General features: G+C 36.1%; 1 protein-coding gene across 2 annotated transcripts in view; it reads right to left on the bottom strand.

Annotated features, from left to right (window-relative positions):
• The window catches only part of LOC115209547, a 37,313-nt gene that overhangs the window by 16,065 nt on the left and 7,262 nt on the right, over positions 1 to 13,986 (bottom strand). For both annotated transcript variants that reach the window (XM_036501436.1, XM_036501437.1), the window contains exon 2: positions 9,509 to 9,578. In XM_036501436.1, the coding sequence (XP_036357329.1) occupies positions 9,509 to 9,578 (70 nt within the window). The remainder of the gene's footprint in view (positions 1 to 9,508; positions 9,579 to 13,986) is intronic.

The raw sequence follows: 13,986 nt of genomic DNA, 5'->3' as shown, positions 1-13,986 counted from the left end.
CAGCCTCGCCTGGCACCTGTGCAGGTGGCACATAAAAATCACCCACTACACTTAAGGAGTGGTTGGCATTAGGAATGGCATCCAGTGTAGAAACACTGCCAGACAAGACTGGAGCCTGGTGCAGCCTTCTGGCTTCCCAAATCCCCAGTCGAACCGTCCAACCCATGCTAGCATGGAGAATGGACGTTAAACGATGATGATGATATATAGAGATATATCATCATTTTCCATTCTAGCATGGGTAGGACAGTTTGAGAAGATTTAACTAGTTGAAGGACAATGCTTTGCTCCAATGTCTCACTTTTGGCATGGTTTTTATGGTAGGATGTCCTTCCTAAACCAGATAGTATTGAGAGCTTTATAATTATAGAGGTTGCCTTGTCTTGAGTAAGAAAAGGCAACCTATCAAGTCCTATATCATCAATTTGAGCAGTAATAATGTATCCTAAAGGTATAGAGTGGACAATAAACATAGATGGATGCATGCACAAAACAATAGACAAGGGAGGTGTGTATGCAGAGTTTGTGCACGAAGTCAGATCTTCTGTAGAACCATCAGTTGATATGACCTTCTGTCATCTGCTTTGTCAGGTGAAACACACGTGTGTGTGTGTGTGTGTGTGCGTGTACAGGATGTATGTATGTATATATATATATATATGTCCTGATACACGAAACTTTTGAACTTTGAGTCACTGTTGCTAAATATTAATAAAAATATACATCATCATCATTGTTTAACATCCATTTTCCATGCTGGCATAGATTGGATGGTTTGACTGAGGCCAGGAGAGCTAGTGGCTGCACCAGACTCCAATCTGATCTGGCAATGTTTCTACTGCTAAACTACATGCCCTTCCTAATGCCAATCACTTCGAGAGTTTAGTGGGTGCGTTTTATGTGCCACTGGCACAGAAGCCAGTCAAGCGGGCCTGGCATCGATCACGTTCGGATAGTGCTTTTTATGTTCCACTGGCACACGGGCCAGTCAGGGAGTACTGGCATCGGCCACATTTAGATGGTGCATTTTATGTGCCACGGCAAACGAACTAGTCAGAGGCTACTGGCATCGAACACAGGAGCCAGTCAGATTCGCCTGACTGGCTCCCGTGCCAGTGGCATGTAAAATGCATCTACTACACTCTCAGAGTGGTTGGCGTTAGAAAAGGGCATCTAGCTGTAGAAACCTTGCAAGATCAGATTGGAACCTGGTGCAGCCTCCTGGCTTGCCAGTCTTCAGTCAAACCGTCCAACCCATAGCAGCATGGAAAGCGGACAATGATGATATATATATATATATTATATATATATATATATATATATATATATATACATACATACATACACACAAATGAACAGTGAAATAAAACTGGTGATATTTTAACAATTAAGTGTGATTTACATTAGCATTGTAAAAGTTTATCTAAAGAAATAACACCAGTTTATGCATGGGAAATTCCAAAGGAGTGACAGTTAACAAGCTGACTATACCAAATTCCATTTTTATTTGATTCCAATTCAGGCACATTCATATAATTATAGGATGAAAGAGTAGTTTCAAGTTTGAAACCTAGTATATGATATGGATAGAAATTTTTCTAAATGCTGAAGTATATTTAAACAACTATGTGCAATATGTGTGTCACTGGGAGAAATTCCTGTTTGGGAAAAAGTACAAGCTCAAGGTTCTAGGAAGAACTATTTACATTTTCTTGTTGCCATATAAGCAGTATCAATTAATCTTGGACCACATTACTATACAAGAGTGCTTTTACTGTGTGCTTTCTTTATTTAAAATTAGATCAATTGCATGATTTTGCTGCACCCCACATTAAGCAATATATTCATATTTACCATCCATTATCAAGCCTCTCTTATATCCTATTTTTCTTTCTTGTGTATATTGCCATCTTATTTTGTCAGACCAATAACTATTTATCAAACACATAACCTTCTTAAAGTTGTAGATGTTTTGATAATTTCCATGAGGAATTTCCCACTATATAATGAAATATTGTATTTTATTTTCTTATACCAAAATTCTATTTATGTATACAAGTGACATCTAAGAAATTGCCTTCTGAGCAAGTCATGTCTCTACAGTACAATATGGATCCTATCATTTCATTTCAATCCCCAATACTTTATAATTATTTAATGCTGAAATATGAAGGCAGATATCCACATCCAGGCAAAAAAGGCATTCTCTGAGTAGTGTGTCACTTTCACGTTTGTTGATACCAGTTTGGCAACTGCAGATCTCTTCAACAGCTCTGTACAGTAGCCAAATTGGCCGTCCCCGTCCTTAATTGCCTACAGCAAACAAGTATATTTAATTGGTCACCCTGTGCTATTCGCGCACCCTACGCTACATCACTATTTTACAATTTGCAATGACATGTTTTAGTAACTACTGAAAAGTTTTCCAAATGTACTATTCACCTGCTTCAATTATTTCTTGACATGAGATCATTTTTGAGTCATTAACTGGGGAACATACTTGACGGTTAGCAGTATTGATGAAAGTTCCTACCGTGATCCACAATGCAGTAATTAAATGCATGTCATAATGACATTCTTACATACGAACGCTTATGAGCAATTTTATTTCCTATAATATTCAACAGTGTGTTTTCCGGTTATGTAGTACTTCTAGAAAACATTTCTTCGCAACTCCAATGACACCCTCTCAATTAGACTCTTGCATACTTTGTGGAAATATTTTGTTTCGTTAAATTGAATCCACCGGTAACAGTTGGGTCCTCTGAACCCAGTAGCAAATACAGAAACATACAAGTCTTTAATCATTCTGGTTTTGTCTACTTTATATTATTTAGTTATAGGTATTCATTTAAATCAATAGCAGCAACTCAAAAAACCCACTGCTTTTATAGAAAAAAAATACATTTTTCTTACTGAAACAATAAACGATATCCAACTGCACGCCATCACGGGTATATTTTGCAAATTGCAATATGCCCTTTTCTTACAAACAACACTAAAAGGCTGCGAAATATCGAGTTTCTCTTAACAAGTCATGCAGTGAATACGCGCTTCACCCATTCAATATGTTGAACGTTGTTTACGCAGTTCGGTGCTTAGCTAGTCAAGTAATAACGAGTTTTGTGAAAGTGAAAATGGTACTTTATACTGCAACATCGCTCAAATTTATATGTCATCTTGAACATGAAATAAAATATTCTGAAAACTGATGAAATTACATCAAAACTTTGAAATAGAAAGGTTTTTTGCAATACACTACGAATAATTGGCAGCCGACTGTCAAAACTGAACTTTTAAAAAATGAAATGGGTACGTTATATTCAAAGATCGTCAATCAAAAATATTAGTTAATGAACATTCACGTAATAATTTCTATTTTACATTTCTGTTGGAATAATAAACGCCTTATTTTACCTCAAGGAAAAACAAATTTAATGGTGTTAGAAGAGTTGGGTTACGTCCCATTATGCTCAAAAGACGAAACTTAAGACTCATTTCAATCGGTGCCGCTCCAAAAAAATCCCCTTAGATAAATAAGTTCGTACGGAGACGTCGAAGAAAAAAATTCCTCCGCGCCCACAAAACAAGGAGAATATACAATTTAGTAATAGAAAGTTAACGAAACAAAAATATAGATTAACTCGTTTACGAGCATGAGTTTGTGTTTTAACGAAGCTAGGGAATAAACAATCGTACCTTGGATTGGAAGATTCAGAGTCGGAATGCTGCTGTGCAGTAAGTCATTCTGGTTATCAACAAAATGGAGACTACAAATGCTATGCTCCCTAGTTATGTGCTTCACGTCGTTGGCATCGAGGGGGTCGTAACCGGCCAATCTAACCCAGATTGTTCGGAGCTGTATGTTGTCCCAAGGTAGTAGAAAAAATGTTACTGACTTGTCTATACGACTGCTCGAGTGACAGCCTTTAACAATACAGTTAGACGGCATAATAACAATTCATTCAAACCCTGCCGCATTTTAAAACATTATGAAAGTTGAGAAAATGTCCAAAGTTGGAGACTGGTTGTTTCCAATGAATATAAAAGTGAGATAACAACATTGTTACCTTATAAGTATTAAATAACAGATTTTTTTTTTGTGTAGCGGGGCTAAGCATAAAGTATGGAAGGCAATAAGTGTATCACGTGACTGTCGGTGAGCTAAGTTACGGAATACAAATTATAATCAAATAGGTATCGTGTAGGTAAATGCTTGGTTAGTTAACAAAATATATCGAGGAAGGAAATTTACTACACTGATATTTCTCTTCACAAGTCATGCAGTGAATACGTGCTTCACCCATTCAATATGTTGAACGTTGTTTACGCAGTTCGGTGCTTAGCTAGTCAAGTAATAACGAGTTTTGTGAAAGTGAAAAGGGTACTTTATACTGCAACATCGCTCAAATTTATATTTCATCTTGAACATGAAATGAAATGGGTACGTCATATTCAAAGATCGTCAATCAAAAATATTAGTTAATGAACATTCACGTAATAATTTCTATTTTACATTTCTGTTGGAATAATAAACGCCTTATTTTACCTCAAGGAAAAACAAATTTAATGTTGTTAGAAGAGTTGGGTTACGTCCCATTATGCTCAAAAGACAAAACTTAAGACTCACTTCAATCGGTGCCGCTCCAAAATAATCCCCTTAGTTAAATAAGTTCGTACGGAGACGTCGAAGAAAAAATTCCTCCGCGCCCACAAAACAAGGAGAATATACAATTTAGTAATAGAAAGTTAACGAAACATAAATATAGATTAACTCGTTTACGAGCATGAGTTTGTGTTTTAACGAAGCTAGGGAATAAACAATCGTACCTTGGATAGGAAGATTCAGAGTCGGAATGCTGCTGTGCAGTAAGTTATTCTGGTTATCAACAAAATGGAGACTACAAATGCTATGCTCCCTAGTTATGTGCTTCACGTCGTTGGCATCGAGGGGGTCGTAACCGGCCAATCTAACCCAGATTGTTCGGAGCTGTATGTTGTCCCAAGGTAGTAGAAAAAATGTTATTGACTTGTCTATACGACTGCTCGAGTGACAGCCTTTAACAATACAGTCAGACGGCATAATGGAAATTCATTCAAACCCTGCCGTATTTTAAAACATTATGAAAGTTGAGAAAATGTCCAAAGTTGGAGACTGGTTGTTTCCAATGAATATAAAAGTGAGATAACAACATTGTTACCTTATAAGTATTAAATAACAGATTTTTTTTTTGTGTAGCGGAGCTAAGCATAAAGTATGGAAGGCAATAAGTGTATCACGTGACTGTCGGTGAGCTAAGTTACGGAATACAAATTATAATCAAATAGGTATCGTGTAGGTAAATGCTTGGTTAGTTAACAAAATATATCGAGGAAGGAAATTTACTACACTGATATAGCTTTCCTTAGTTGTCACGGCTGCAACAAATTAAATAACATCAAGCAATTCGGATTTCTTTAGTGAATAAAGAAAAAAGAGCTCTGAAGTTTACAATTGTCATTTTTAATCTTCGAAAATTTACCTGCTAAGATGTATAACGCAAAATGATATGAGATAGAAGAAACAAAATTGAGGCAAAAACCAGGAATTAACCCAACCGCGTTATCGATTGCATTACAGGCATTCTGTTGATGAATAGGTTACACACGGCTGTCTGACAAGTGTTAGATACGGGGTTCGAGTTTCGATATTGAACCTACTTCTCTTTTCTGTACGACTCAACATGAGGGCCTATAATTTCTTATTGAAAAGCTATTCATAGAAGCCAAATCATTTGCACAAACATTTTCGGAATGCCAACTGTTTAAAATTCATTGTAATTCTAAAGTAATAATACATAATTAAAACACCAAGAAGTCTGGTGTTTTGTAAAAGAAAATGTGAATTTTCTTGTGTTGCTTAATAAGTTATGGAAGGTATTCTTTTGCACTCGTACATTTTCCTCACCCTTAATTTGAAAATAATAAATATTTTTATTCTGCCTAAAATGCTCGAACACCTTAGATTTTAATTTCATTAGAAGAAAGAAAAGAAACGAGGTATCCCCAGAACTGGATTAAGACCTATCGAGGCCCTAAGCACTTAAAAGATTTTGGTGCCCTCATAAAAACTTATGTAATTCAAAATATAAACAATAACAAACCATAAAATAATTTTTTATTTTTCGAAACGAAATAAAACAGTAAGAGGGAAAATGTTTATTTTTGTATAGTTTTACTTTATTTATATTTGAAAAGTTTTCTCCTACATCCTCAAAATTAATCTTAGGTAACACATCAGCATCTATACTTAGAGATAAAGGCATTCCGAATATTATTTCAGCAAGTTTAAAGTGATTTCTTTTGTGCCGTAAACCATTTACCATTTCTGTGGTACCCCCTAAGCTTCGTGGTTAATCCAGCGCTGGGTATCCCAACTATGAAATGCTTGTTTTGAAAAGTTTGTCATTTCCAGGCACCCCAAGTTTCAGAGCTTTATCTTGGATTGCCACTTTACTGAGCAGTTATTTTCGAATTGAATTTTTGTATCTACGCCGATAAAAGATATTCCGGATCTTTTCGGTTTGAACGGTATTTTTTTAAAATAATTTCTACGTAACTAAACACTTTTAAACTTCTTATACTGGTAGAATGTGTTTATAAAATATCTTTTTCTCTTGGCTTTCTTGAGAAAATTCTGTAATTTGTAAGATATTTTCTTCAGTTTTGGTAATTTCAACCAATCAATGACGTCTATTGAGGTGAAAACATCTGCCGTAAAATGTTCTGGCGGTGAAATATGAAAATGTCCCTCGTTTAAGAAACAGATTGGGTTTATTTACATTTCTGAAGAAAAAAATAGATATCCTTCCCCCCACCCCTAACCCTAAAACAGATTGAAATGCAATAGATCGATACTAGGGTCATAACTATGGGTGGACACTAAAGAGGGAACGGTTTTGTTATCCAGCTCTGTTTACGAGTGACTCTTCAGTTCATGGCCACAGGGTATCTTTTTTTCTCATAAAAAACAGGGACATTTTCATATGACGCTACCATAAAATGTTACGACAGAAATAGTTTTCACCTCAATAAACGTCATTGATTGGTTGAAATTGCCGAAATGCAAGAAATTAAAGACCAAATATCTTGCAAACTATAGAATTTTCTCAAGAAAGCCAAGAGAAAAAGATGTTTTATAAACACATTCTACCAGTATACGAAGTTTAAAATTTTTTAGTTACATAGAAATTATTTTAAAAAACTGACGTTCAAACCGAAAAGATCTGAAAATGTTTCACCTTGTTGTTAATGATAAATTACTTGGAGTATCCCTGCGACATAAACCGTGCGCATTGAATTTTTATGCGGTATTGCATCATAGACTTGAAGGTAATTTGTTCATATTGTTAATTGCATTTTGCCGTTTGAAAGGTATTTATATAAAATTTCATTTTAAAAAAAACCCATTTTCCTAAAAGTTATGAGGGAAAAATTCAGATCTTGTGAATTTTCTGAAGTTCTCTCCCCACCCCCTTGTTGCTTTCCGTGCATTTTTGTTTCCATATTCGTTTTCTACATCTTTGTTTTTTTACACCCATTGCATTATTTTTTTTTTCGATTTCGTTTCCAGGTAATAATGTCAACATTAACCTCAAAAAGGTATAATATTTGTATGTACAGCAAATGTAGGCAGGGTCTACATTTGCTGTACATACAGCAAATGTAGATACAGGGGTCCAAGATGGACACAGGAGTTTGCTTTTATTATTATAGATGATAAGGTGCAATTTGAGGGAGATATGACAACTATTTTTAGCAGGATGAGTGACTGGATAATGGTTCTCTTGATCAGGGGTAATATGAATGATAGTAGGGTGGTGGTGGTGGCAGTAATGATACAAGTGTTATTGTAGCTGACAATGGTGGTAAATAGTCCCCTGGCCAAAGTTCAGGTTGATTTATGATCTGAACAATGTAATTTATCTGAAGTGCCATAAGTTGATGGTAGAAGGTATCGACCCAAGAAAAATCTAAGCAAGAACTTGAAAAAGTTAAACCTCACGGAGATGACATAAAAAATATGTTAAATAGAAGCTAAAATGATGATTAATGCTTCAGATATCAAATCTGTTTGTTTTTTCTCATATATATTTTCAGCTCATCTATAACCAAGCTAGCTTTTGGATTTTTCTTACACACCCAACATAAAATTAATTAAATCCTCTCAAAGTGATATTTGCATAATTGCTAACTTCATGCATTATAGTTTGTGACCTGTTAAGACTGGAAGACCTATTACAATCTAAATATTCCCCCAAATTTTTTCTACACTTACAAATTTTGGCCACATTAATTTACTTATGCAGTCATGAAAATATCTTGTAGCAATAGTCTGTGAAGTTCTTTGTGTTACCCAATTTTAAAAGATCATAGAAAATAGATTGAATTGAGAAGAGCACTCAATAGATACAAAGAAAAATAAGTTTTTCTTTCACTTTCTATTTAATGATTGGAAGAATCTAGTATATAAGTTATAGCTCATTAGAATAGGATTTCACTGCATTAATTAGATATTAGACAACTTAATACCGATATCAGTGTTTCTGTAAGTCCTTTTCATTTGATATTTTTTCACAGCAAAGTGAAAAAAATCCTGCTCTCAATGAGAACATGGAAGTATAATAGGTATGGATCAGAAGAATGAAACGTGCTTACCCCTCCATTCTGTAACTGGAAGAAATATCTGACTCAATATTACCAAAAGGTTACATAAAAACAAAAAAGTTTTTCATTAAATAGTAGTTTCAAATGTATTCAAATACTATTAAGTATTATAGCTGAAAAAATCATGTTGCTATGAACCATATCTGTACCAATGTGTTTCTATTGTTTTTGTTTGTCCTAAAACAAGTAGTTCATAGCATGCTTAAGACAGATTACCTGCATACTCCAATAAATTGTAAAAGAAAAGCAATTAAAAATAAAATTATTTTTACTCCCTCCCAAAATTTGAATCCCACAGCTTCATTAATTTCGCATACACTGAAGTGGATATTTAAAGCTATGAACCATGTAAACATATGTGACAAAAAGTGTATCCTTTGGTGAGTTGGTTGGATGGATATAATGAGTCTGACAAACAGAGGTAGCAAAACACAATTATTGTAAAAGACTACTTTACAGACCTTTACACTGCTAGCTTGTTATAAAATGTATGTATTAGAAACAAAAAATATTGAATAATACTTATGCAACTATTTCAATGGCTTTCCAACCATTGACCATACAACTATACCATTTAGTTTTCAGCTCAGTAAAGTCTTCTAGTGATATAACTAATCCTGGGACATAATACAATGGATATATAATATTTTAAGCTCATGAATTTGTTGTTAGTAAAATTTTAATCAAAATCACTTATGTCTCTATTTTTTATTACTTTGAATAAAGTGACAAAGATTGCCAAACTATAAAAATGAGCACGTGTAACATGTATAGAATGAAATAAATATTTTATAATACTTACGATGACTATCCAGAAGGTAGTTGCTGTATATAGCTTGGGATGGGACCACTTTTTCCCAGACTTTTTTTATCTAAAATATAAAACGACAAATTACGATGATGATGATAACAACGGCAAATTAGTAGAGTTAATTGTTAATTCTGTTGTGTCTGGGAAGAGTCATTCTCTTTTAGTGCCTTATAATTTAACACACTCACCAGTAAAATTTCCACTCATTTATTTTTCTAAAACTTTTTGTTATGTCTTGCAACCTTCTCTCTCCAGACACAAGAGAATATGCTTTAACACATGAACTCACATAAAGAATCATGCAAACCAAATCCAAATACGAAATATTTAATTATTTTACTTCAAATAATACAGTTTTATATACACTAAAAGGAAAGAATAGTTTCACGTATACCATTAGAGTTGAAGATAAAGTTTTATTTGTAAATTATCAAAGAAATTAATGAAGTATTAAGAAAATTATTTGCTTTGAATCTTGGATAGTATGAAATTTGCTTCTTGCTGCAGAAATTGTTTTAATGTTAATTTAGGATTAACTAAGATTTTTTCATGCTTCATCCCAAGAGCATATCTTCTTATTCCAAAATGCTAGAGTAGCAGAAACAGTAGACTGCTGCATTTAGTTATGTCTCTATTCAAATTCTGCTGAATTTGTCTGAGATTGATAAAATACATACTAGTCATATCCTGGTTGATTCATTTGTAGCTTTTTTTACTAACATAAATAATTAATATTTCTATTAGTGGAGACGGAAGAATCTGAACTAAAATATTTTACAGTAGTTGGTATCCTTCTGGACCCTAATTACAAATTGAACCAGGTAAATTTTGGCTTTCATCTATTCAAAATCAATTGATTAGATGAAGACACAAGGCTATTGTTCCTGTGGTGTTGCGACAAATTTTCAGAAAAGCTGTACACAAAGATGATCATTGTGGAGCCTATAACTACTACAAGTAGACTGTGGCTAGAAGCCTGGTGTTCTGGATATTGTAATGATGTTGAAAATTGTTTGAAACTGCTCTAAATGTCAAATTTAACCCATACCAAAAGTTACTGAGCATACTTGGTCAATTGAAGAAAAGCAATGATCATGTGTACACAAATGGTTATGTACTTATGTTGATTTGTTAATGCATTTTCTGGTTGGCCAGAAGTCATCAGGATTAATGACTGGTCAATGTTTGGAGAACTATTTTCGCTAGGAATGCAGTTCTACATACATTGGGTTCCAATAATGCTGTGACAAGTGACCAAGACAGTTGGTGATATGCAAACCAAGTGAGACCGTAACTGTGGCCTATGCCATTGCAGCATAACAAGCCCTTCTGGCTCGCTAGCCCCCAGTCAAACCGTCCAACCCATGCCAGCATGGAAAGTGGACATTAAACAACAACGACAATCTCCTATCCCACAATACCATAAATAGGTTAGCCACATCGCCAGCAATACTGACACTGATGGCTATACCTTCCTCTTGGTAGTGCTGGGTATCCCAACTATAAAATGCTTGTGATCTTAGTACTCACACCCATCATATGTGCGACCGTCTTTTTAACCTGATCATCGTTTTCGAGGGTCTATATAGCTCTGGTCCACCAGATCCATCTCCCTCTAGGTGTCTTCCTGGCCATAGAAATTATAGTAGGGGGTGGATCTACCTCTTACCGATCTAGTGTATCTAAGTAACCATTGTCACATGTCAATCTCAGTGTCAACACCATGAAACTCCACATCACTCTCACTGATCACCTCCACACATTTCTCCACAACAAAATCAACATCAATGGATGGGTATAAGGATACTACGTCCATACTGCATATTATGCATCCCTTCAGGTTATAGGCATGGTTGCAGTCATTGATTCTGCTGGGGAGGTCCTCTGTGCTGCCACACACATCCGGGGACATTTCGATCAGAAGGCATATGATCACAGAGAGGAAGTAGGAGATCTGGTAGTTGTTGACAACATTGGCTCTGCAGACTGGTCTTGTTGGTGGTCCTGTTACTCGGTCAGTGGTTGCCTTATGGTCCTTGCAGAGCCCATACAGTGTGGGGATGTCATTATTGTGAGCATTGAGGATCTTCTCTCTCTCCTCATACTTCTGTGGTGATGTGGGGTTGCGTTGCTTGGATGTAGTTCAGCAGGATGTCTTTCTTTTACTCTTTCTTTCATTTGTTTCAGTCATCTGACTGCAGCTATGCTGGAGCACCACCTTTAGTTGAACGAATCAACCCCAGGGCTTATTCTTTCTAAGCCTAGTACTTATTCTATCAGTCTCTTTTGCCGAACTGCTAAGTTACGGGGACGTAAACATACCAACATCGATTGTCAAGCGATGCTGGCGGGATGGACACAGAAACATATACATATATATATATATATATATATACGACAGACTTCTTTCAGTTTCCGTCTACCAAATCCACTCACAAGGCTTTGATCAGCTCAAGCTATAGTAGAAGACACTTGCCCAAAGTTCCATGCAGTGGGACTGAACCCAGAACCATATTGTTGGTAGGCAAGTTACTTACCACACAGCCACTCCTACCGGTCTTGTCCGTGGGGAAGCACTCTACTTCCCTAATTTTTGTGCACTGTATGAGCTTATACAGGCTACTTGCGAACTTCTTGTTGAGTTACTGTGCCTCACTACCACTCCGTCTACTAGCATATTGTTCTAAAGTTTGTCTTTAGCTTAGCACTGGCTATGGTAAAGCATCCTTTCTATTTCGTCATTTGTCTGTTGAGGGATGCAAACTCTTTTGTTGAAGGGTAGGGTTGTCGGATAAATACAACACATATTGTATGATTTATCACGTGGATTGATGAATAGGGTATGAAAAGGGTTAGTATCATACCTGTTGTACTACTTTCTATCCTATCATTTCTCTGGTTATTATCTCTTTGGTTGTGTCTGTTGTCGTTGCTACTGGTGATATTTCTATGTGTACTGTTGTCAGTAATGTTTAAAACTTGTATTTAAATTAATCTTCCAAACGAAAACATTTTCACGAAGTTATGGGCAATATTTTACGTGAGTTTAAGGCAGTGAGCTGGCAGAAACGTTAGCACGCCGGGCGAAATGCGTTGTCCTATTTCGTCTGCCGTTACGTTCTGAGTTCAAATTCCGCCGAGGTCAACTTTGCCTTTCATTCTTTCGGGGTCGATAAATTAAGTACCAGTTACTCACTGAGTCGATGTAATCGACTTAATCCGTTTGTCTGTCCTTGTTTATCCCCTCTGTGTTTAGACCCTTGTGGGTAGTAAAGAAATAGGTATTTTGTTTGTCTTTACTTCTGAGTTCAAATTCCACCGAGGTCGACTTTGCCTATCATCTTTCGGGGTCGGTAAATTAAATACTAGTTGCGTGCTGAGGTCGATCTGATCGACTGGCTCCCCCAAAATTTCGGGCCTTGTGCCTAGAGTAGAAAAGAATATTTTACGTGAGTTATTCTCCCTTAAACCACAGGGTTAAGTTGGTAAAATCTAGCTGTTGTTTTTTCCCTTTGGTCGGGGGCGGATTTTAGTGTTTATTTTTAAATAAATGAGGGTCAAACCAACAAGTTTCGTCATTATATAACAAGTAATCAATATCCACCCACCTCTCCCATCCTAGATGTTGCGATAAAGTAGTGGACGGCAAGAAAGAAGGTGACTGGGGCGTTTGAAAGTAAGAAGAACATCGGTTATTTTAAGGCGGGTGAAGTTATTTATTTGACCAGGCTAGCAACCAGGATAAGAAACTTGTCAACAGCATAATTACATACACACCTGTCCGCACATTACATGCTGTCAGTTGGGATCAGTACAAAGTATGGACAAACATATACGTGAGTCACAGATGGGTAATGGAAGCTGTTTTAACAATTTACATAAGTTTCCGCTTGCGAGCAGGACAGAATGCATAGTATTGCAGTGAATAATAATAATAATTGCTTGCTACATGTAAATGTATACGTAATTAAAGAGGGTATATTATTTTACTGTTACACCCGTCTCACAAGTTTGCCGGGAAAAGGCACAGAAATAAAAATGTGAAAAAAAAATTGATTTTTTTTTGGGACGACAAATGCTTTCACAAAAGCCCCCCCCCCCCACATACACACTTCCTTAAACTTTTCCTTCCCCATGAGGGAGAGATAGTTATTCCAAAAGTCCATAAATCAAAGTTTATACTCGTCCCACGAGACGAGTGTAATAGTAAAAATTCACCTTGCCTATTATATTGGGTAAGCATTCTTATCCCCACCCCTTACAAATGCCTATTCTATGCACTCATCTCTTCTACCCATCATACGAGCCTTCCTCTCATTGAAGGCAAATACTCGGTTTGTGCATATAGAATATATCTCTCCCGCCCGACACCTATATCCTGCAACCTCACCTTCCTATGTCTTCCCAAATCATGATGCTTGATAGGAGAGCATGCGGGCAATCTCTCTCCCCTCCCTCAATCTATCACC

This window comes from Octopus sinensis, linkage group LG3 (genome assembly GCF_006345805.1).
Source record: "Octopus sinensis linkage group LG3, ASM634580v1, whole genome shotgun sequence".
Taxonomy (NCBI): Eukaryota; Metazoa; Mollusca; class Cephalopoda; order Octopoda; family Octopodidae; genus Octopus; species Octopus sinensis.
The sequence above is the reverse complement of the archived record's forward strand: the minus strand, read 5'-3'. Positions and strand labels throughout refer to the sequence as shown.